Raw genomic sequence first — 17,783 nt, forward strand, 5'->3', positions numbered from 1 at the left:
GGCTACACTCATGATTTTATTCATTCAATGTGATTCAGTTTATTTGTATCACAACAACATAAAATGTGTTTCATCTGTTACTGTTACACACAATATGTTCTCTAAAAACACAGATTTAAAGTGCTATTTTATTCTCTACCATAAACTATAATCCATGTGGAGCAGCCATGTTTGGACCGATGTGATGGAGGCAGTGTTTACATTATTTCACACTTGATTTCTTTGATTTTCATCTTTTTTTCAGGTTTATTTTGTGTTTTTTTAGTGTTGTTCTCCACATTTTCTAGAACATGTCTTAATCTATTACTGTTGACAACACTAGGATGTGTGTTAAAGCTCCTTCTGACACGTATAAAGCTCTTATTTTCAGCTGTTGTTGCACATCAGAGCAGCCACAGCCGGCAGTCGCACCCAAACTGATTTTCACAAAAAATATAATTCAAGAAATTCATTTGAGACAAGACAAGACAGAAAAACAGAATAAAAAACTACAACAAAATAACAACAAAAATCATAGTAAATGATTAAAATACCCCAACCACAATATCACAAAAATATACAAAACAACAGAAAAAGACACAAAATATACTACAAATAACAACATAAGCACACAAAGTGAGTTAAAAAAGCACATTTCAAAATACATTAAACCCTTTGTTCTATTCTTCAACAAAAATGCACAAAATAACTGAAAAATTCACCAAAACAACACAAAATACAGAAAAATACATAACAAATTACACAAAACAGTTCAAAAAACACAAAAAAGCAACAGTGTGTGTTGTGTGTGTGTGGGTGTGCGGGCGTTGCGTGTGGTGTGTGTGTGTTACATGTCACGTAGACGGTGCTACATAGTGAAGGTCACCTGATCACTATAGCTTCACTAACAAGGAATTAAAGATGTCTGAATGAAATTGTAATGTTTAATATTTGTGTGTTTTTGCAGAAGAAGAGCAGAGAGGAGAGCTGTGGGGAGGGCAGTGGGGTGGAGATCCTGGAGAACAAACCGTATGAGGACGGCCCTGGAGGATCAGGACAGTACACACACAAAGTTTATCATATCGGTAAACACATCCCCTCCTGGTTCTGTTCCATCCTGCCTCAGGCTGCCCTCAGAGTGGAGGAGGAGTCCTGGAACGCCTACCCCTACACCAGGACCCGGTAAGAGTTCAACTAAACTAAACACTAACCTGAGATAAACTAAACACTAACTAAAGCTAACCTGAGATAAACTAAACTAAACACTAACTAAAGCTAACCTGAGATAAACTAAACTAAACACTAACTAAAGCTAACCTGAGATAAACTAAACTAAACACTAACTAAAGCTAACCTGAGATAAACTAAACTAAACACTAACTAAAGCTAACCTGAGAAAACTAAACTAAACACTAACTAAAGCTAACCTGAGATAAACTAAACTAAACACTAACTAAAGCTAACCTGAGATAAACTAAACTAAACACTAACTAAAGCTAACCTGAGATAAACTAAACTAAACACTAACTAAAGCTAACCTGAGATAAACTAAACTAAACACTAACTAAAGCTAACCTGAGATAAACTAAACTAAACACTAACTAAAGCTAACCTGAGATAAACTAAACTAAACACTAACTAAAGCTAACCTGAGATAAACTAAACTAAACACTAACTAAAGCTAACCTGAGATAAACTAAACTAAACTAAACACTAACTAAAGATGAACTAAACTACATTAGGGAGAAATTGTTTTTTTAAACATAGAAAGAAATAAAAGAAAGAAAAACTTACATAATTCAATGAAAGACTGTTAATTAAATAGTGAATAAATACCTGGTCACAACTCTAGGAAAATATAATACAAATGTTACAAACGTACAAATATGATAAATACAAGTTTCATACAGTGAGCCATCTACCAACTACACTGTAAAATCAAGACTGAGCTAACCTTAGCTGAACTCAGCTAAACTCCGCTAACCTGAGCTAAACTCAGCTAAATCTGATTTAAACTGAGCTAACCTGAGCTAAACTCCGCTAACCTGAGCTAAACTGAGCTAACCTGTGCTAGACTGAGCTAGACTGAGCTAACCTGAGCTAAACTGAGCTAGACTGAGCTAAACTGATCTAACCTGAGTTAACCTGAGCTAGACTGAGCTAAACTAAGCAAACCTGGGCTAGACTGAACTAAACTCAGCCAACCTGAGCGAGACTGAGCTAAACTGAGCTAACCTGAGCCATACTGAGCTAAACTGAGCAAACCTGAGCTAGACTGAACTAAACTCAGCTAGACTGAAATAAACTGAGCTAAACTCAGCTAAACTGAGCTAAACTCAGCTAACCTGAGCTATACTGAGCTAAACTGAGCAAACCTAAGCTAGACTGAACTAAACTCAGCTAAACTCCGCTAACCTGAGCTAAACTAAGCTAGCCTTAGTTAAACTGAGCAAACCTGAGCTAGACTGAACTAAACTCAGCTAGACTGAAATAAACTCAGCTAAACTGAGCTAAACTCAGCTAAACTCAGCTAAACTGAGCTAAAGTCAGCTAACCTGAGCGAGACTGAGCTAAACTGAGCTAACCTGAACCATACTGAGCTAAACTGAGCAAACCTGAGCTAGACTGAACTAAACTTAGCTAGACTGAAATAAACTCAGCTAAACTGAGCTAAACTCAGCTAACCTGAGCTAGACTGAGCTAAACTGAGCTAACCTGAGCTATACTGAGCTAAACTGAGCAAACCTAAGCTGGACTGAGCTAAACTCAGCTAAACTCAGCTAAACTGAGCTAAACTCCGCTAACCTGAGCTAACCTGAGCTAAACTAAGCTAGCCTTAGTTAAACTGAGCAAACCTGAGCTAGACTGAACTAAACTCAGCTAGACTGAAATAAACTCAGCTAAGCTGAGCTAAACTCAGCTAACCTGAGCTAGACTGAGCTAACCTGAGCTATACTGAGCTAAACTGAGCAAACCTAAGCTGGACTGAACTAAACTCAGCTAAACTCCGCTAACCTGAGCTAAACTAAGCTAGCCTTAGTTAAACTGAGCTAACCTGCGCTAAACTCCGCTAACCTGAGCTAACCCTAGCTAACCTGAGCTAACCTTAGCTTACCTGAGCTAGCCTTAGTCAAACTGAGCTAACCTTAGCTAACCTGAGCTAAACTTTGCTAACCTGAGCTAACGTTAGCTAACCTGAGCTAACCTTAGCTTACCTGAGCTAACCTTACTTAAACTGAGCTAACCTTAGCTAACCGTAGTTAAACTGAGCTAGCCTTAGTTAACCTAAGCTAATTTGAGCTAAATTGAGCTAACCGTAGTTCGCCGTAGAAAAACATCTGCTCTGTTCCAACACTTAGATTAATCTACAGTAAACCAAACTCTCACCTGTTCACTAATCAAACACATCTAATGGTTTCATTCTGTGGTTTTCAGTCGCATCAGTTTAAATAATTCACAGGAATTGATTTGATTTTTCAGATGAAGATTTTATTTTTTATTTCAGTTTTATCACATCATGTTGGTTTGCTGCCAGCTTTTTTATTCACTCTGACTCATTTACGACTGAACGTCCACAGCTGGATGTGTTCTTTATTCAGTGCTTTGTTTATCATCACGTAAACTTTATTTAGAAAGTGCTTTTCGCTTTCGTTTTGTTGTCATTTTGTGTCTTTTTGGAGTAATTTAGTGTATTTTACTCATATTTTATGTTTGTTGTCATTTTTTATGGTTTTGGAATAATTATGTGTATTTGGAATAATTTTGTGGATTTTTCATAATTATGGGTTGTTTCAGAGTATTTTGTGTAATTTACTCCTATTATATGTGTTTCTGTTGTTACTTTGTGTGTTTTTGGAGTCCTTTTGTATTATTTTGTTGTCTTTTGTAATTTTTTTGTTGTCATTTTGTATATTTATCCATTATTTTTATGTATGTTTGTAGTGGTCTTCTGTATATTGGTTTTTTTTTGTATTGTTGTCTTTTTGTGTACTTTTTTGTCCTTTGTGTATTTATCTGTAATCGTGGGTGTTTTTAGGGTATTTTGTGTGTTTTACTCTTATTTTATGTGTTTTTGTTTATTTTTTTGTGTTTATGGAATCCTTTTCTATATTTTTGTTGTTTTGTGTATTTTGTGTGTATGTTTGCAGTGGTCTGCTGTGTTATCAATGTAGCTTCATGCAGTTTTGTGGATTTTCTGTAATTATTAGTGTTTCTGGGGTCATTCTGTGTACTTTATTCTTATTTATTTGTTTTTGTTGCTGTTTTGTGTTTATTGTGTGTATTGTCATTTTGTGCATTTTTCTTTTCTTTTTGTGCATATTTGTAGTGGTCTTGTGTATTATTAGGGTAACTTTATTAACACATGTTACTTCGGGGCCACGCAAAATTAGGCCAAGGGCCATGTGTGGCTCCTGAGCCACCAGTTGCCTATGTGTGTTGTGGGTGCAGTAGACTGTAATCAGGAACCTGGATTGAAAGTCACTGTTAGTCTAACCAAACCAAAAACACAGATGATGAAGAACACTGAGCTGTTGGTCAACATTAGAGAAGAAATTGTTTGTTGGTTTTCACCTGTCATGGGAAACATGTGGCCGTTACTTTGCATGTCCCTAAATTCAAATACACACACTCCAAAAATACACAAAATGACTCAAAAACATGAACAATTTCAAGAAATAAAATACACAAAAGGATGACAAATGACATTAAACGGTTAAAAAAAAACACAAAATGACACAGACCAAACTCTTTGTAGTTTCCTGTGTTAATACTCTGCTCTGATCGATTATTATTCTGAATGTTGATCATGTGACATAAATCCCGTTTTTGTGGTCTCGCTGTGATAAAAGCGTGTTCTCACACACAAAGACAATGTCGACGTTAACCACCCAGTCATGTGACGACTCTCTCTCCCCTACGTCCTCAGCTACACCTGCCCCTTCGTAGAAAAATTCTCCATCGACATCGAGACGTATTATAAACCTGACAGTGGACATCAGGTGGACGTCTTCAACCTCTCGTCTGCTGAGAGGAGGCAACGCACTGTGGGTACGCCACGCACACACACACACACACACACACACACACACCACACACACACACACACACTTTCCATGTATTACACATTAAACTTAATGTCACTTCCCAGGACATATGAAGTTATCTTTATTATTTAAATGTGGTAATTTCCAAACTGGGGGCGCGCCCCGGGGGGGGGGGGGGGGGGTTATGTCATTCAGCATGAGAAAAAAGAAAAGATTTTGCACTAAAAGAACTTTAATACCGTTTTAAAATAAGTGTTTTGAAAAAGGATGATGTTATTATTTTTTTTCCCAATAATTACCTATTTGGTTTCCCTCGTATGAATCAGCGCAGATATGGCTTACGACCAGTGTTGTGCTAGTTACTGAAAAAAGTAACTAGTTACCGTAACTAGTTACTTCATTCACAAAGTAACTCAGTTACTATTTTGATTACTTACATCAAAAACTAATGTGTTACTGGAAAAAGTTACTTTTGAGTTACTTAGAATTAAAGAATGTTTTATTTTTTGGGTCATTTATGTCCATACAGCTTCATATTAGTGCTGTAATAATATAATAATCTACTGTTGATCAACTGTGCTCCTGTATTAACATTGTTTTGGATAAAATCCTCTGATAAATGAAATGTTATTGTATCCAACCCTACAGTTTATAATTATTTACATTCACAGTACATTCAAGTATTCTTTCAATACCCGTTTATTTACCTGAGATCAGCAGAAACACAAACACAAAAAAAAACCTTCTAAAATAAATAAATTAAAACAATCTGAATTAACATTAGGAATAAATTTTGACCAACTCTGCTTTACAAAAACTGCTATAAAACAACCATAAATGATGTTCATATAAAGCACAAAACAACTGCTCAAAAATTAAAACTGTAATTGTTCAGCCTTAGCACAGTAATGTAAAGTAAGCTGTGCATATTCCAGGTGCACATGCTGCTGTTGAAAATGCTTATAACAATAAATGTGGAAAAACTTAATTCACAGCATTTTTCTCAGCTACACAATGCTAAACATATCAGGCTAATGAGCTGCTGTTAGCAGTGACTCAGCAGTAGTAACAGACTGCTTATTTACAACAACATACCGTGCAATAGTTTGGCTAATCTGTCCCTGGATAACAGTCATAGCCCGTTAAAATCCATACGCTGTTGTTTCTGTGCAGAGGCTTCCATCACGTCCACCAACGTAGCATTAGCTTAGCTTCACCAATGCATCTTTTGGAGACAGATGAGTAAAATAATACGTGTATTTCCATTCTGAGAAGCACGTCCTGCTCTTGCATTGACTCGCCATGATTGGCGCATGTGATGTAAACAGAGACACACTGACAGTGCTTCTTCTTCTACTGTTTTACCGTGTTTGGCACGGCATCCCACAAAAATATGTAGCGCCACTGTAAACAGGAAGTACACTGCAGCTAGCAAAGTAACGGACCAACGCACCATATTGTAATGGTAACTGCGTTATTTCTTTAAAAAAATATTGCGTTACAGTACTAGTTACTGTCAAAAGTAACGTTGGGGACCCAACACTGCTTACGACAAACTGAAAATACTGTATACATCACTAATAAACATATGTTTCTTCACACAATGATGGCACAGTTATAATTTATCTTTATTCACACAATCAGTGTGAATAATCACAGTTTCAGCTCTCACTAAACTGAACTGATTATTTTTATATCAGTGACTAACACACAATAATAAACAGAGACCAGAGATGGATTACAAGTACTCACATTACTGTAATTCAGTTGCTTTTATGGGTATTTGTACTTGAAAAAAATATATTTCTAAGTCAGTAATCTGTACTTGTACTTTAAGACACACTGTGTAACTTTTGGCCACAAGGGGCGCTAGACCTGTAACTCTCATGTCAAGCGCCCCTAGTGGCCACAACAAACAGTCAGTGTGGCTAGCCTCCCTTGTCTTTAGATTGTGTATGCAGACAGTAGTTGGCCTGTAACTTCAGGAGAAGGATTGGCTCTCAGGGCTGGGTCGGTCGGGCTGGGGTGCGAAGCGGGGCTGCGCTCGCGCTGTGGCTGGAGGAGCAGCAGCTGCCACCGCCCTCCCCGCCCCGCGCACGTCCGGTCACCCATCTGCTCTCTTTAGGTCACAAAGTCCACTGTGTGCCTTTGAAGTAGAACTAAGTAACTTGCGCTTAGCGCTCCCCCTAAAGGTCACTTTTGGTTATGTCACTGTCATAAACACCCCCCACCCCCTGCCCCACCCCACAGATACATGCGCACCTTTGCTCTCCCAAGACAGTAGCAACCGATCACTGAAAAATCCTACTACAACAGTGACACTAAGGGTGCTTTCACACATATACAGTAGTCCATGTGACCATGTGAACAGTGTGAGGAAGAGAGACAAGTAAAATAAATGAATGATGTGGGAGTAATACGGAAGGTAGTGTGGAAATGTGTGTGTGTGTTTGTTTGTTTGTATGCTGACAAAGCGGCTCTGAAGATGGATGGATGTATGGATATTTGTGTGTGTGCTGCCCGATGGAGCACTGGGTTGTGAGTGTGTGTGCGTTCCTGTAGCCGTGACGTGTGTGTGTGATTGCTGTGTGTTGCTGCTGAGCTGTCACTGCATGGAGTTGCTCTGTTCCTCAGACAAAGATCTTCTCTTTTTTTTGCTGGCTCCGCCCTGAATTAGTAGACAAACGTGTGCAGCCACGGGGATGGTCATAATCTATCATTAGTGTGTATTGGGCTGTCATAAAGCAGTGCGTCTGTCATCGGATCGGAGGCAGGAAAGTTGCAAGTGCTGTTTTCTGTCCAGAGACAGTAGGGGGGGATGAAAGACCCCCAATCACCCCATAAACACTTGTATTACCCTCACAGGGACTATGAGAAGGATTTATTAAGGTGAAAAAGTTACTTAGTTCTGCTTTAAGTAAGTTTTAAAAGAAGAAAAGTAATTTGTTACATTTCTAAACCAAACTGTTACTGAGTAAATTATTATTTTTTTTGTCCAAATGTTTTTATTTCTGCACATTGATCATAATCTATATGTTGTTAGTTGTAAAATTTCTAATCAAAGCCACTTTCAACGGTTCAGGTTGTGGTTTCTACCTATTATGTTATGTTATGTTATGTTATGTTATGTTATGTTATGTTATGTTATGTTATGTTATGTTATGTTATGTTATGTTATGTTATGTTGTTATGTTATGTTATTATACTGTTACCTAAGAATTGTTTTATTTTGAATTGAATTTATTGGTGTTATTTTATTTATAAAATAATTGTACATTGTGACAAACCTTTTCATTTCTACAGATGCCTTTGTGGAAAATAAATGAAGTTTGTGGTAGATTGTGTTTTTTCCTTTTTAAGTTTCTACATGAGATGTTTACTGTATGCAACCGTACCAAGATTTATTACCAACAATAAACTAAAGTAACTAGTATTTTTTCCTTTGAGTACTATTTAATTGAGCTACTTTTTACTTGTACTTGAGTATTTAATGTATGTCTTACTTGTACTTTAAGCACAATTTCAATCAAGTTACAGTTGTTCTACTTTTATAGATTTATCAGTATTCCTTAAACCTCTGACAGACACAGACTGTAAATAGACAGTGATGCTGATGCTGGTGCTGATGTTGAGGGATTCAGTGAAGTGTCCTACAGATCTAGAATTCCTGAATACTAGAAACATAAATAACTCAAACTCATAGAGTCGCTCTTTCCCACAGATCCAATCGACATCGTAAAGGACTACACCCCCCTCATGAGTACCTGGTGGAGGAAGACCCCAAACTGTACCAGTCCACTAAGACCAGACGAGGTCCCCTGACCGAGGATTGGATCGAGGACATCAACCACAACCCCAGTCAGAACGCCGTCATGTGTGCCTATAAACTCTGTAAAGTGGAGTTCAGATACTGGGGGATGCAGTCCAAGATAGAACGCTTCATACACGACGTGGGTAGGTTCACCATGTTCACTACATACGATACGATACACTTTATTACTACAGGAACCTAGAACTCACACAGAACAATGGTTCTGGTTCTCGTACTAAGGATAAGAAGATTGGATAAAGTTTATATTGGAGGAAAACTCAACATGAAAACACATTAGTTATGATCTTATCTACAACTTGGCTTTTAGACGCCTCTCTCTAAAGACTCAGTCTAATGAAAATTTGTTTTAATTTGATATAATACATTAATTATAGGTGAATAGGTCACTGTTCATCAACGTAGCGATGAAGGTGAGATGATCACAGAAAAACTAAGAGATGTAACAACATAAAGTCCTTATTTAATGAAACTCAGAAATACACAAACATTTCAACAAAGAACCAAAATAGGTTTAGTACAGTAAAAACAAAAATGTAATGAAGTGCAAATCAAAATAAACGATATGAACCCAAGAAGTTCAACAGACGGGGAAAGGATTGTAGACCACAACAGATGTCTGCTCTACATCTTTTAGGGTGTTTTCACACGATAAAACGCTCTGATAGTCCTCTTTGTTTCCTTTGATAGTCCTCTTTGTTTACTCCAATAATCCTCTTTGTTTTCTTTGATAGTCCTCTTTGTTTACTCCAATAATCCTCTTTGTTTTCTTTGATAGTTCTCTTTGTTTACTCTGATAGTTCTCTTTGTTTACTCTGATAGTTCTCTTTGTTTACTCCGATAGTCCTCTTTGTTTTCTTTGATAGTTCTCTTTGTTTACTCTGATAGTTCTCTTTGTTTACTCCGATAGTCCTCTTTGTTTACTCTGATAGTCCTCTTTGTTTACTCTGATAGTCCTCTTTGTTTACTCTGATAGTCCTCTTTGTTTACTCTGATAGTCCTCTTTGTTTACTCTGATAGTCCTCTTTGTTTTTTTGATAGTTCTCTTTGTTTATTCTGATAGTTCTCTTTGTTTACTCCGATAGTCCTCTTTGTTTCCTTTGATAGTCCTCTTTGTTTGCTCTGATAGTCCTGGTTGGTTTGCGGAGGTGTGAAAGCTCATTTGAATTCTGATGCAAACCAAACAAGTAAAGTCTCGGTTCTCCTCAAGTGAAGCCTGGAACAGTTTTTATGATGTGAGAACGCATTCCTGGACCAAATATAGGAAGTGGGACCAAAATCAGGATATGACGTTCAAACGTAAACATCATGGGGGAAAAGGAAGGAGTATTTCACTCAGACGAAGAATAAAAAAACTCAAGTATTCTGCCTGAAAGGCGAGCGACCGTTTTGCCGACGTGACATGGTTTAGAAAGTTTGGTACGCTCGACAAAGAGCAGCGTGAACACAAACCAGACCAAATTAAAATGCAAGATTCACCTCCTGAACCGCACCTGGTCCACCAAACTATATGTGAGAACACTTTATACCATGGCTGTCCAATTTGGGGCCGCAGGCGATTAGTTTTGGACCGCTGCCCATGATTGAAATGTTTTTTTTATATATGTATATATATATGTGTATATATATATATATATATATATATATATATGTGCATTATTATAAAATGTCTTTGCGTTTTCTTTGAAAATTGCTATATAAAACTTTATAATAATATTAATTATTATTTTTTCAAGGCAGGTTAAATGTAGTGTGGTTTGTAGGCGGGGCATGTTGTGTCCCATTTTGATGAATTTATTTTGAAGACATTTAGATGTTTCATAATTTTATGCCATGAAATATAATAAAGAAAAGTGTTGTTCAATTTCAGAATTACTCGTTTATTTTTCACAGTGATGTCAGTGGCATATTTAATTTCTTGCACTGGAACATGAATGTTTAGTTTATTTTTGGCCCTTCAATGATCAGTATGTGGGCACCCCTGCTCTATACAGTCACGTTGAATAAAGTAACAACACAGACTTTTTAATGTAATGAGTAAAAAATACAGATAGTGGATAACTGTAAGAAATCCTCTAAAATATCACCTAAACCTTCTCCTTTGGACACAGTGACGCCCAACCTGGCAACACAGCTTTTCTACTTTTCTCACACGCAGTCATGTTTTATTTTCCCGAAAGTGTTCATAATTATAACGATACAGGTTTTAAAAATAAGAAGTAAAACTAACAGTAGATGTTTCCTGCAGGTCTGCGTAAAGTGATGGTGAGAGCCCACCGACAGGCGTGGTGCTGGCAGGATGAGTGGTACGGACTGAGCATAGAGGACATCAGACAGCTGGAGCTGGAGACACAGCTAGCCCTAGCTAAGAAGATGGCTCATTACAGCCTGAGTGAGGATGAAACCACCGACGCTAATGGATCCTCAGTCAACCAGGACCAGGACCAGGACCCCAACGCTGAGGCCTCAGCTGGAGAGGCTGAGAGAAAACTGGGAGACTCTCTGGAGACACGAGGAGAACTGACCAAGCAGTGGTCCACGTCCTCCAGGTCCTCCAACAGGTCCTCAAAGAGAGGAGGTGAACATTTACACAACTTTTTACACATGGAGAACAACAGGGAAAGAGCTGGATTTATGGATATATACCAACCATTGTGTAGTCAATCCAAATTAATGATTAAAGGGTCATCCATCCATTTTCAGACCCACTTTATCATTATAGGGTCATTCCACAACATTTCCACACATGTTCAGGACATCCCACTGTACATGTTTAGTTTGATCTGATCAATACTTTAGAGATATGGATAATATAGTGAGGGGGTGTGTCCTTATTGTTCTTCTATGTTCATCTTCTAATATGTCTGTAACTCCATCACATATAAAGGTAAATATGGTATAGTTATAAGCTCCACCCACTCTCTCAGAATATAGAAATAGATCTGCTATACATCCTATCTGGTAGACATGTCAGCTCCTCTAAATAGTCACACAGTCAGTGTGTGTTTGGGTCTGGAACATGTTTGGGTCTTCAGTAAACTACTTAGCATATGTCTCAGCTCCCTGTAATGTGATCAGCTTAGAGCTATGAACATAGACTGTTCACATCACTGATGATTAGTCACAGATATACATTGGTTCTCACACGCTCTGGAAATATGAAAATATACTTTATTTACTATTTTTATTGGTTCATAACTGCATGTGGGAATGTAAGAAAAAAATCTGCTCTGTTTTAATTTATAATATAAATGTTACTCTTTGTTGGGATATAAAACATTTTTTTTTGTGTGCAACATTTAGTTTAGTTTTGGGTTATTTTACTACTCGCAAATATTGAAAATGAGGCCATTGTAGCTTAGCTCTGTGTCTGATAATCATTTATTAGTTTTCACTAGTAACATAAAAATATAAATTGTTGAAACTGTAGAAAATGAGAAATTTGTTCAACATACATGTTTAGATGCAATGGTTTTCATGTTTTTTTTGTTAGCTTAAAGAAAAATAAGGACACAAAACTAGACAAAACCCCCCCCCTCACTAAATAGTCTATATCTCAAAAAGTATTCATCCAATCAAACTAAAAATATACAGTGTATCTATTGAATAATCATGGAACAACTGGTAAAATTTAAAAATAAGTGCGTAGGCCATTTGTTGAAATAACATGGAATGAACAAAGCTAGGAACTTCATTAACTCTGAGGTCTAAGATCAGACTGGTGTGTGTGGTGTGTGGTGTGTGTGTGTGTGTGTGTGTGTGTGTGTGTGTGTGTGTGGTGTGTGTGTGTGGTGTGTTTGTGTTGTGTGTGTGTGGTGTGTGTGTGTGTGTGTGTGTGTGTGTGTGTGTGTGTTGTGTGTGTGTGTGTGTGTGGTGCGTGCGTGCGTGCGTGTGTGCGTGCGTGCGTGCGTGCGTGCGTGCGTGCGTGCGTGCGTGCGTGCGTGCGTGTGTGTGCGTGTGTGTGTAGGAAGCCCGTCTCATCAGAGTATCTCAGAGTGGAGGATGCAGAGCATCGCCCGTGACTCTGAGGACAGCACAGACGACGAGTTCTTTGACGCTCACGGTAAAACAATGTTTTTAACTAAACTAAAGCTAATGTAGAGCAGCATAGATAGATAAAACCTCTGTGTTGATGGTCCAGAGGACTTCTCAGACAACGAGGAGATGTTTCCTAAAGAGATCACCAAGTGGAGCTCCAACGATCTGATGGACAAGATAGAAACCATCGAGGTGGACGAAGCACAAGGTAGGAGAGATGATGATTGCCTTAAAATCTCATTGGGTTTGATAATAATGAACATTTTCCATTTTTATAATCAAAGTAATTTTTCTGAAGTTTCCACAAAGTCTAACTTCTCTTTGAAGGTGTTTTCATTAAATGTTGTTATGGAGCCTGATAACTCTGGTGAAATGGTTTTCTAAACAACACAATGAGATAAAAATACACCAAATAACTCTCAAAAATACACACAATGACAATAAAATGTCTCCAGAAACATACATGACAAAAACACACAAAAATGACTCAAAAAACACAAAATAACAATAAAAAATGCACAAATTGATCCAAAAATGCATACAGTGACAGATAAATACACAAAATGACCAAATATTGACTCTAAAAACACACAAAAGGACAACACTAATACACAAAATGACCAGAATGATTACAAAAATACACAAAAGAACAACAACAATACACAAAAAAATCCAACATAACAAAACAACTAAAAATACACTAAGACTACAAAAACACACAAGACACCCACAAAAATAACAGAAAAGTAAATAAAATTACAACAAAATTATTGCAAAACACAAAATTAAAACAAGAATGCATAAAATGACTCAAAAACACATGTGGTGACAGATAAATGCACAAATTACCAAATAAAGACTAAAAAACACAAAAAAAAAGCAAGAAATATACACCAAAAAATCTAAATAGACAAAGCAAATACAAAAATCTACTAAATTAAAACAAAAATACACAAGATATCCACAAAAAATAACAGAAAACTAAACAAAATGACAACAAAAATAACTCCCAAAACACACAAGGCGATAAATTTACACAAAATAGTCGAAAAAGATGAAACAACTACAAAAACACAACATAATTTAAGTGATATTGAGTGTTTTCTAAATTCATGTGTTTCTATTACCAGTTTTTATTGAGCTGTTTAGATTTTAAATATTTTTAAGAGTAATGGACACAGCTATAGTTGATATCAACGCTCAGCTGATCTGGATCCCAGTTCCATCCACTTACTGAATAAATGGCTTAGAAGGGTAATTAGCCACATGGCTACAGCTGCGATCAATTACCCATGTCAGAGCCACTCCCTGAATCACCCTCTATTATCCCCCCTCTCCCATCTCAGCCAAACTAACCTCCACAATTTCTGAAACATAACCCTTTGATGACCACAGATAGGTGGGGTGTCAGTGATCATAGCTGTTTGTTGTCATGTTGTCATCAAAGTTCATGTTTTAGAAGTAGGAACATGGACAAACCAAGGATCTCCAAACCTTGGCTATGGTAGACGTTTCCTCTCAGGATGGTACCAACATGGCATTTGAACCAGTTCACTTGAAATTTACTGACAACTGAAGACTTTTGTTGGACAAAGACCTGTTTGAGGAGCAATGTCGACATTGGAAACGTGTTCACGTCTCATTTTCATGATATCAGCATTTCAAATGAAGTTTATTGTCTTAAGGTTGGACATAACGTCCTCTTATAAGTGTCCATTATGTACAGATAGATTAATACTCACCAAAACATGGTTTTTTCATATAAACGTAAAACTTTAAAATTTGTATAAAGCAGAAATAAATGTGTGTGTTATGAGTTTGTCACACCACAGAAACATGTGTGACCACTGAGTCAAATTTAAAAGATAAAAACAATCTCTAAGTAATAAAATTTGGTCTCCAAAGACGCTGGAGGCGTGTTCGTTAGAGGCACTGGAACCACGCCCACGCGTGGGAAGGAAGGTGCTGCCTCCGTGTATTAACCCTATGGGAGAGAGCAGTGTGAAAGACCAAACATCCAAAAGTGCTCGGATCAGGCCAAACGAGGTGTCCGTGGAAAGTTCTGCTCTGTCCGAGTCCGAATATGTGCGTCTCTCCCTGGAAAAACTAAAAAAATGTGGCACCAGCGGATGTGTTTTTTCCCCCTGAGTCCCAATATGTGGTTTGTTTTCGGCTGGGGGCCGAATTGTGCCTGCTGGAGGCCGTGGAAGTTTGGTGTGTTTCAGCCATTAAATCCTGAACACAGACATGTGAAACACAGTTTGTGAAGCTTAGCTCCACTATTACATTATAAATGGCTTTTTACATGTTTATGACTTATTTCATGTGTTTAGAAGAAAATGAATTTGCTTTACACGGACTTTAATGAAAATTCATCAACTAGACCTTAAGATTATTGAACACTGTCTAAAAGAAAAAAATAATTAAATATATATATACATATAATCAACCAGTAACAACTTTGTGTGCGAAGAGAAACTCAAGTAATTGATGTTATTTCCAGTTATTTAGACTTAATTGTGCTTGAAAATACTTTTTATATCTTTGTTGAGCATGATTTTTACAAAGAAAACATTTCTAGAAATAGAAGGAATGCCATAGTTGTCGTCTGACACTGTAACAGTTATAAACAGTACCTCCAACCAAAACCAATACTGTTGGTTCTTTGTACAGCTGATCATATCATCCAGAAAACACAGGAAAAAGAATATTCTAATTAGTCCTACAGGTTGAATCTTTGGCTTTTCTTTCTTTTCAGCTGTGCACTGGAGAAAAACAGCGTTGACTGTATTGATCACTGAGTTAAAAGACTGGTATCTACAGGAAGTGCTGCAACTTAACTTATCACTTCCTGTCGTCCACAGAAACCTTGTTCCAGGCGTCAGGAGGAGAGTTCTCCATCCTGAGTGGAGAGGAGGCACAGATGGAGGTAGCGTTTGCTCTGTGTGGCGTTAATTAGAAAGCTCACCGATAACACACTCCTCCTCCCAAATTAACTCTCTGTCCCCGACATAGTGGTGACATCATCCAAAGTCCTCAGAGATCAAATAAAAGCTCAGATTGACTCTCACTCACACATTTAACTTCCTGTTCTTAGTGGGAAATGTGGTATAAAAAGTTTTTAAACAGTTTGTGCAGGATCATTTCTATTTTGTTAGTACAGTATATTAAAGCAGGGCTTCTCAACCTTGGGGCTGTGGGACACTGGGAGGGGGTCGCCAGATGCCTTCAAGAAACTAGGAATAATTTTTTTTTAACAATTTCAGCTCATTTTTGCTTTTTACCTTTTTCTACAACTTCACCAAACTCACCATATTTAACCTATTTTCATCACTTTTTCTTGCCATTTTTTGCCTTTTAATGTATTTTTGCTACATTCTCCCATTTCTGACACTTCTACATCACATTTTAATGACTTTACTACACATATTCCACCACTTTTACACCTAATGTCACATAGTTGACCTATTATTGTCACTTTAACCTCTTTTCACCATATTTCATGATTATTTTTGACAATTTAACCACAGTTAAACCTCAGTTAAACTAATTGTTCAATTTGACACTTTGAACCCTTTTCACTTCTTTTTCTGTCTGTTTTTTCATTAATTCTTTACAACTTTTAACCAATTCTGTGTTTTTAAAATCCATTTCACCTCCTCCACCATTTTTATTCATTTGAACCATTTTATTAGAGAATAAAACCAGGATTTCCATCTTTAAGATGATTATAATAATAATAATAAACGTTCCTGGATAACAGTGGATATTATTCAGATGAATAAATAAATGTGGTTATCACAGATTCATAGAACAATGGACCATCATTTTACTGACTTTATGGATGGACCCCAAAATCTCTCCCCTTATTCCCCCTTATAGATGGTCCTGTCTACACATGACTGTTCTTCAATGTTTCATGTCTTGTGTTCAACCACCTTCAGCTACAGTGGGGGTCCTGCTCTCTGTGACCTTTATTTTGGAGGTCATCGGCACTGTAAAGAAGCCTGTGTTAAAGTCAGTGCTGTTCATTCTGGGTCTGAATATTGATTTTCTTTCTTTTTTTCTGCTCCGTATCAGGACGTTCTTCCAGGCAGTGTCTGCAGACGTCTAAGATCCATGTCCTGGTCCTGTTCTCCAGGGGGGGAACATCCTGGACACCGGCTCTCAGCTGAACAGAGGCAGCAAACAGTGCCGACGTCAACACGCTGAGCGGAGCCTTTGAGACCGTGATGAGGGTTCATTATCCCACGGCGTTGGGCCCGCATCGCCATCAGGATGGTTCCATGTCCGCCGTGTGCGTGGCGCCTTCTCACTCGTCTCCAAGTGAGCACACGGCTTTTACTACTTAGCAAACACAGTCTTTGTTTGGTTTTAAAGGTTCTCAATATGTGAGTGTTCCTAATGTTCCAATGGACAACTTCATTATTTCATATGTTCAATTAAAATAAAAGATCAGATTGCTTTTATCCCACACAGAAAATAATGAAATTACATTTTAGTATTTATTCTCCTTTTGTTTATTTTCCAGATTGTAGATGAAAATTCCTACTTTGTGTTACTACAATGCACTTCTCAGTTGATTAAAGGCTGTTAATTGACAATTAAAAGGACAATTTTCCATATAAAAGATGCGATTTGAGAATTATGGATTGACAAGTTTAATCAAATCAAGATTCAGATTCAGAATACTTTATTCAGTTTCAGTTTCATTCCGTCCAAGAAAACATGAAAAGACAATCACATATTAACATGGGAGTACATGAGCGGTTGTATTGTGGGTCGTAGGCTACAAGGCAGCTCCCCGTATGTCTTAGATGAGAAGTAAAAAAACAGGAGGTAAGAAGAGGGCAAAAAGGCAGGTCCCTAAACTATGCTCCTTTAGTGAGGGG

General features: G+C 37.5%; 1 protein-coding gene across 1 annotated transcript in view; it reads left to right on the plus strand.

Annotated features, from left to right (window-relative positions):
* The window catches only part of LOC114473262 (membrane-associated phosphatidylinositol transfer protein 2), a 50,547-nt gene that overhangs the window by 8,427 nt on the left and 24,337 nt on the right, over window positions 1-17,783 (plus strand). The window contains 11 exon segments of the mRNA XM_074783823.1: window positions 947-1,161; window positions 4,907-5,028; window positions 8,746-8,769; window positions 8,772-8,978; window positions 11,102-11,431; window positions 12,821-12,916; window positions 12,995-13,135; window positions 16,616-16,621; window positions 16,975-17,153; window positions 17,155-17,192; window positions 17,194-17,217. Coding sequence (XP_074639924.1) covers window positions 947-1,161; window positions 4,907-5,028; window positions 8,746-8,769; window positions 8,772-8,978; window positions 11,102-11,431; window positions 12,821-12,916; window positions 12,995-13,135; window positions 16,616-16,621; window positions 16,975-17,153; window positions 17,155-17,192; window positions 17,194-17,217 — 1,382 coding nt within the window.

The sequence above is a fragment of the Gouania willdenowi genome, chromosome 12 (assembly GCF_900634775.1).
Source record: "Gouania willdenowi chromosome 12, fGouWil2.1, whole genome shotgun sequence".
Classification (NCBI taxonomy): domain Eukaryota; kingdom Metazoa; phylum Chordata; class Actinopteri; order Blenniiformes; family Gobiesocidae; genus Gouania; species Gouania willdenowi.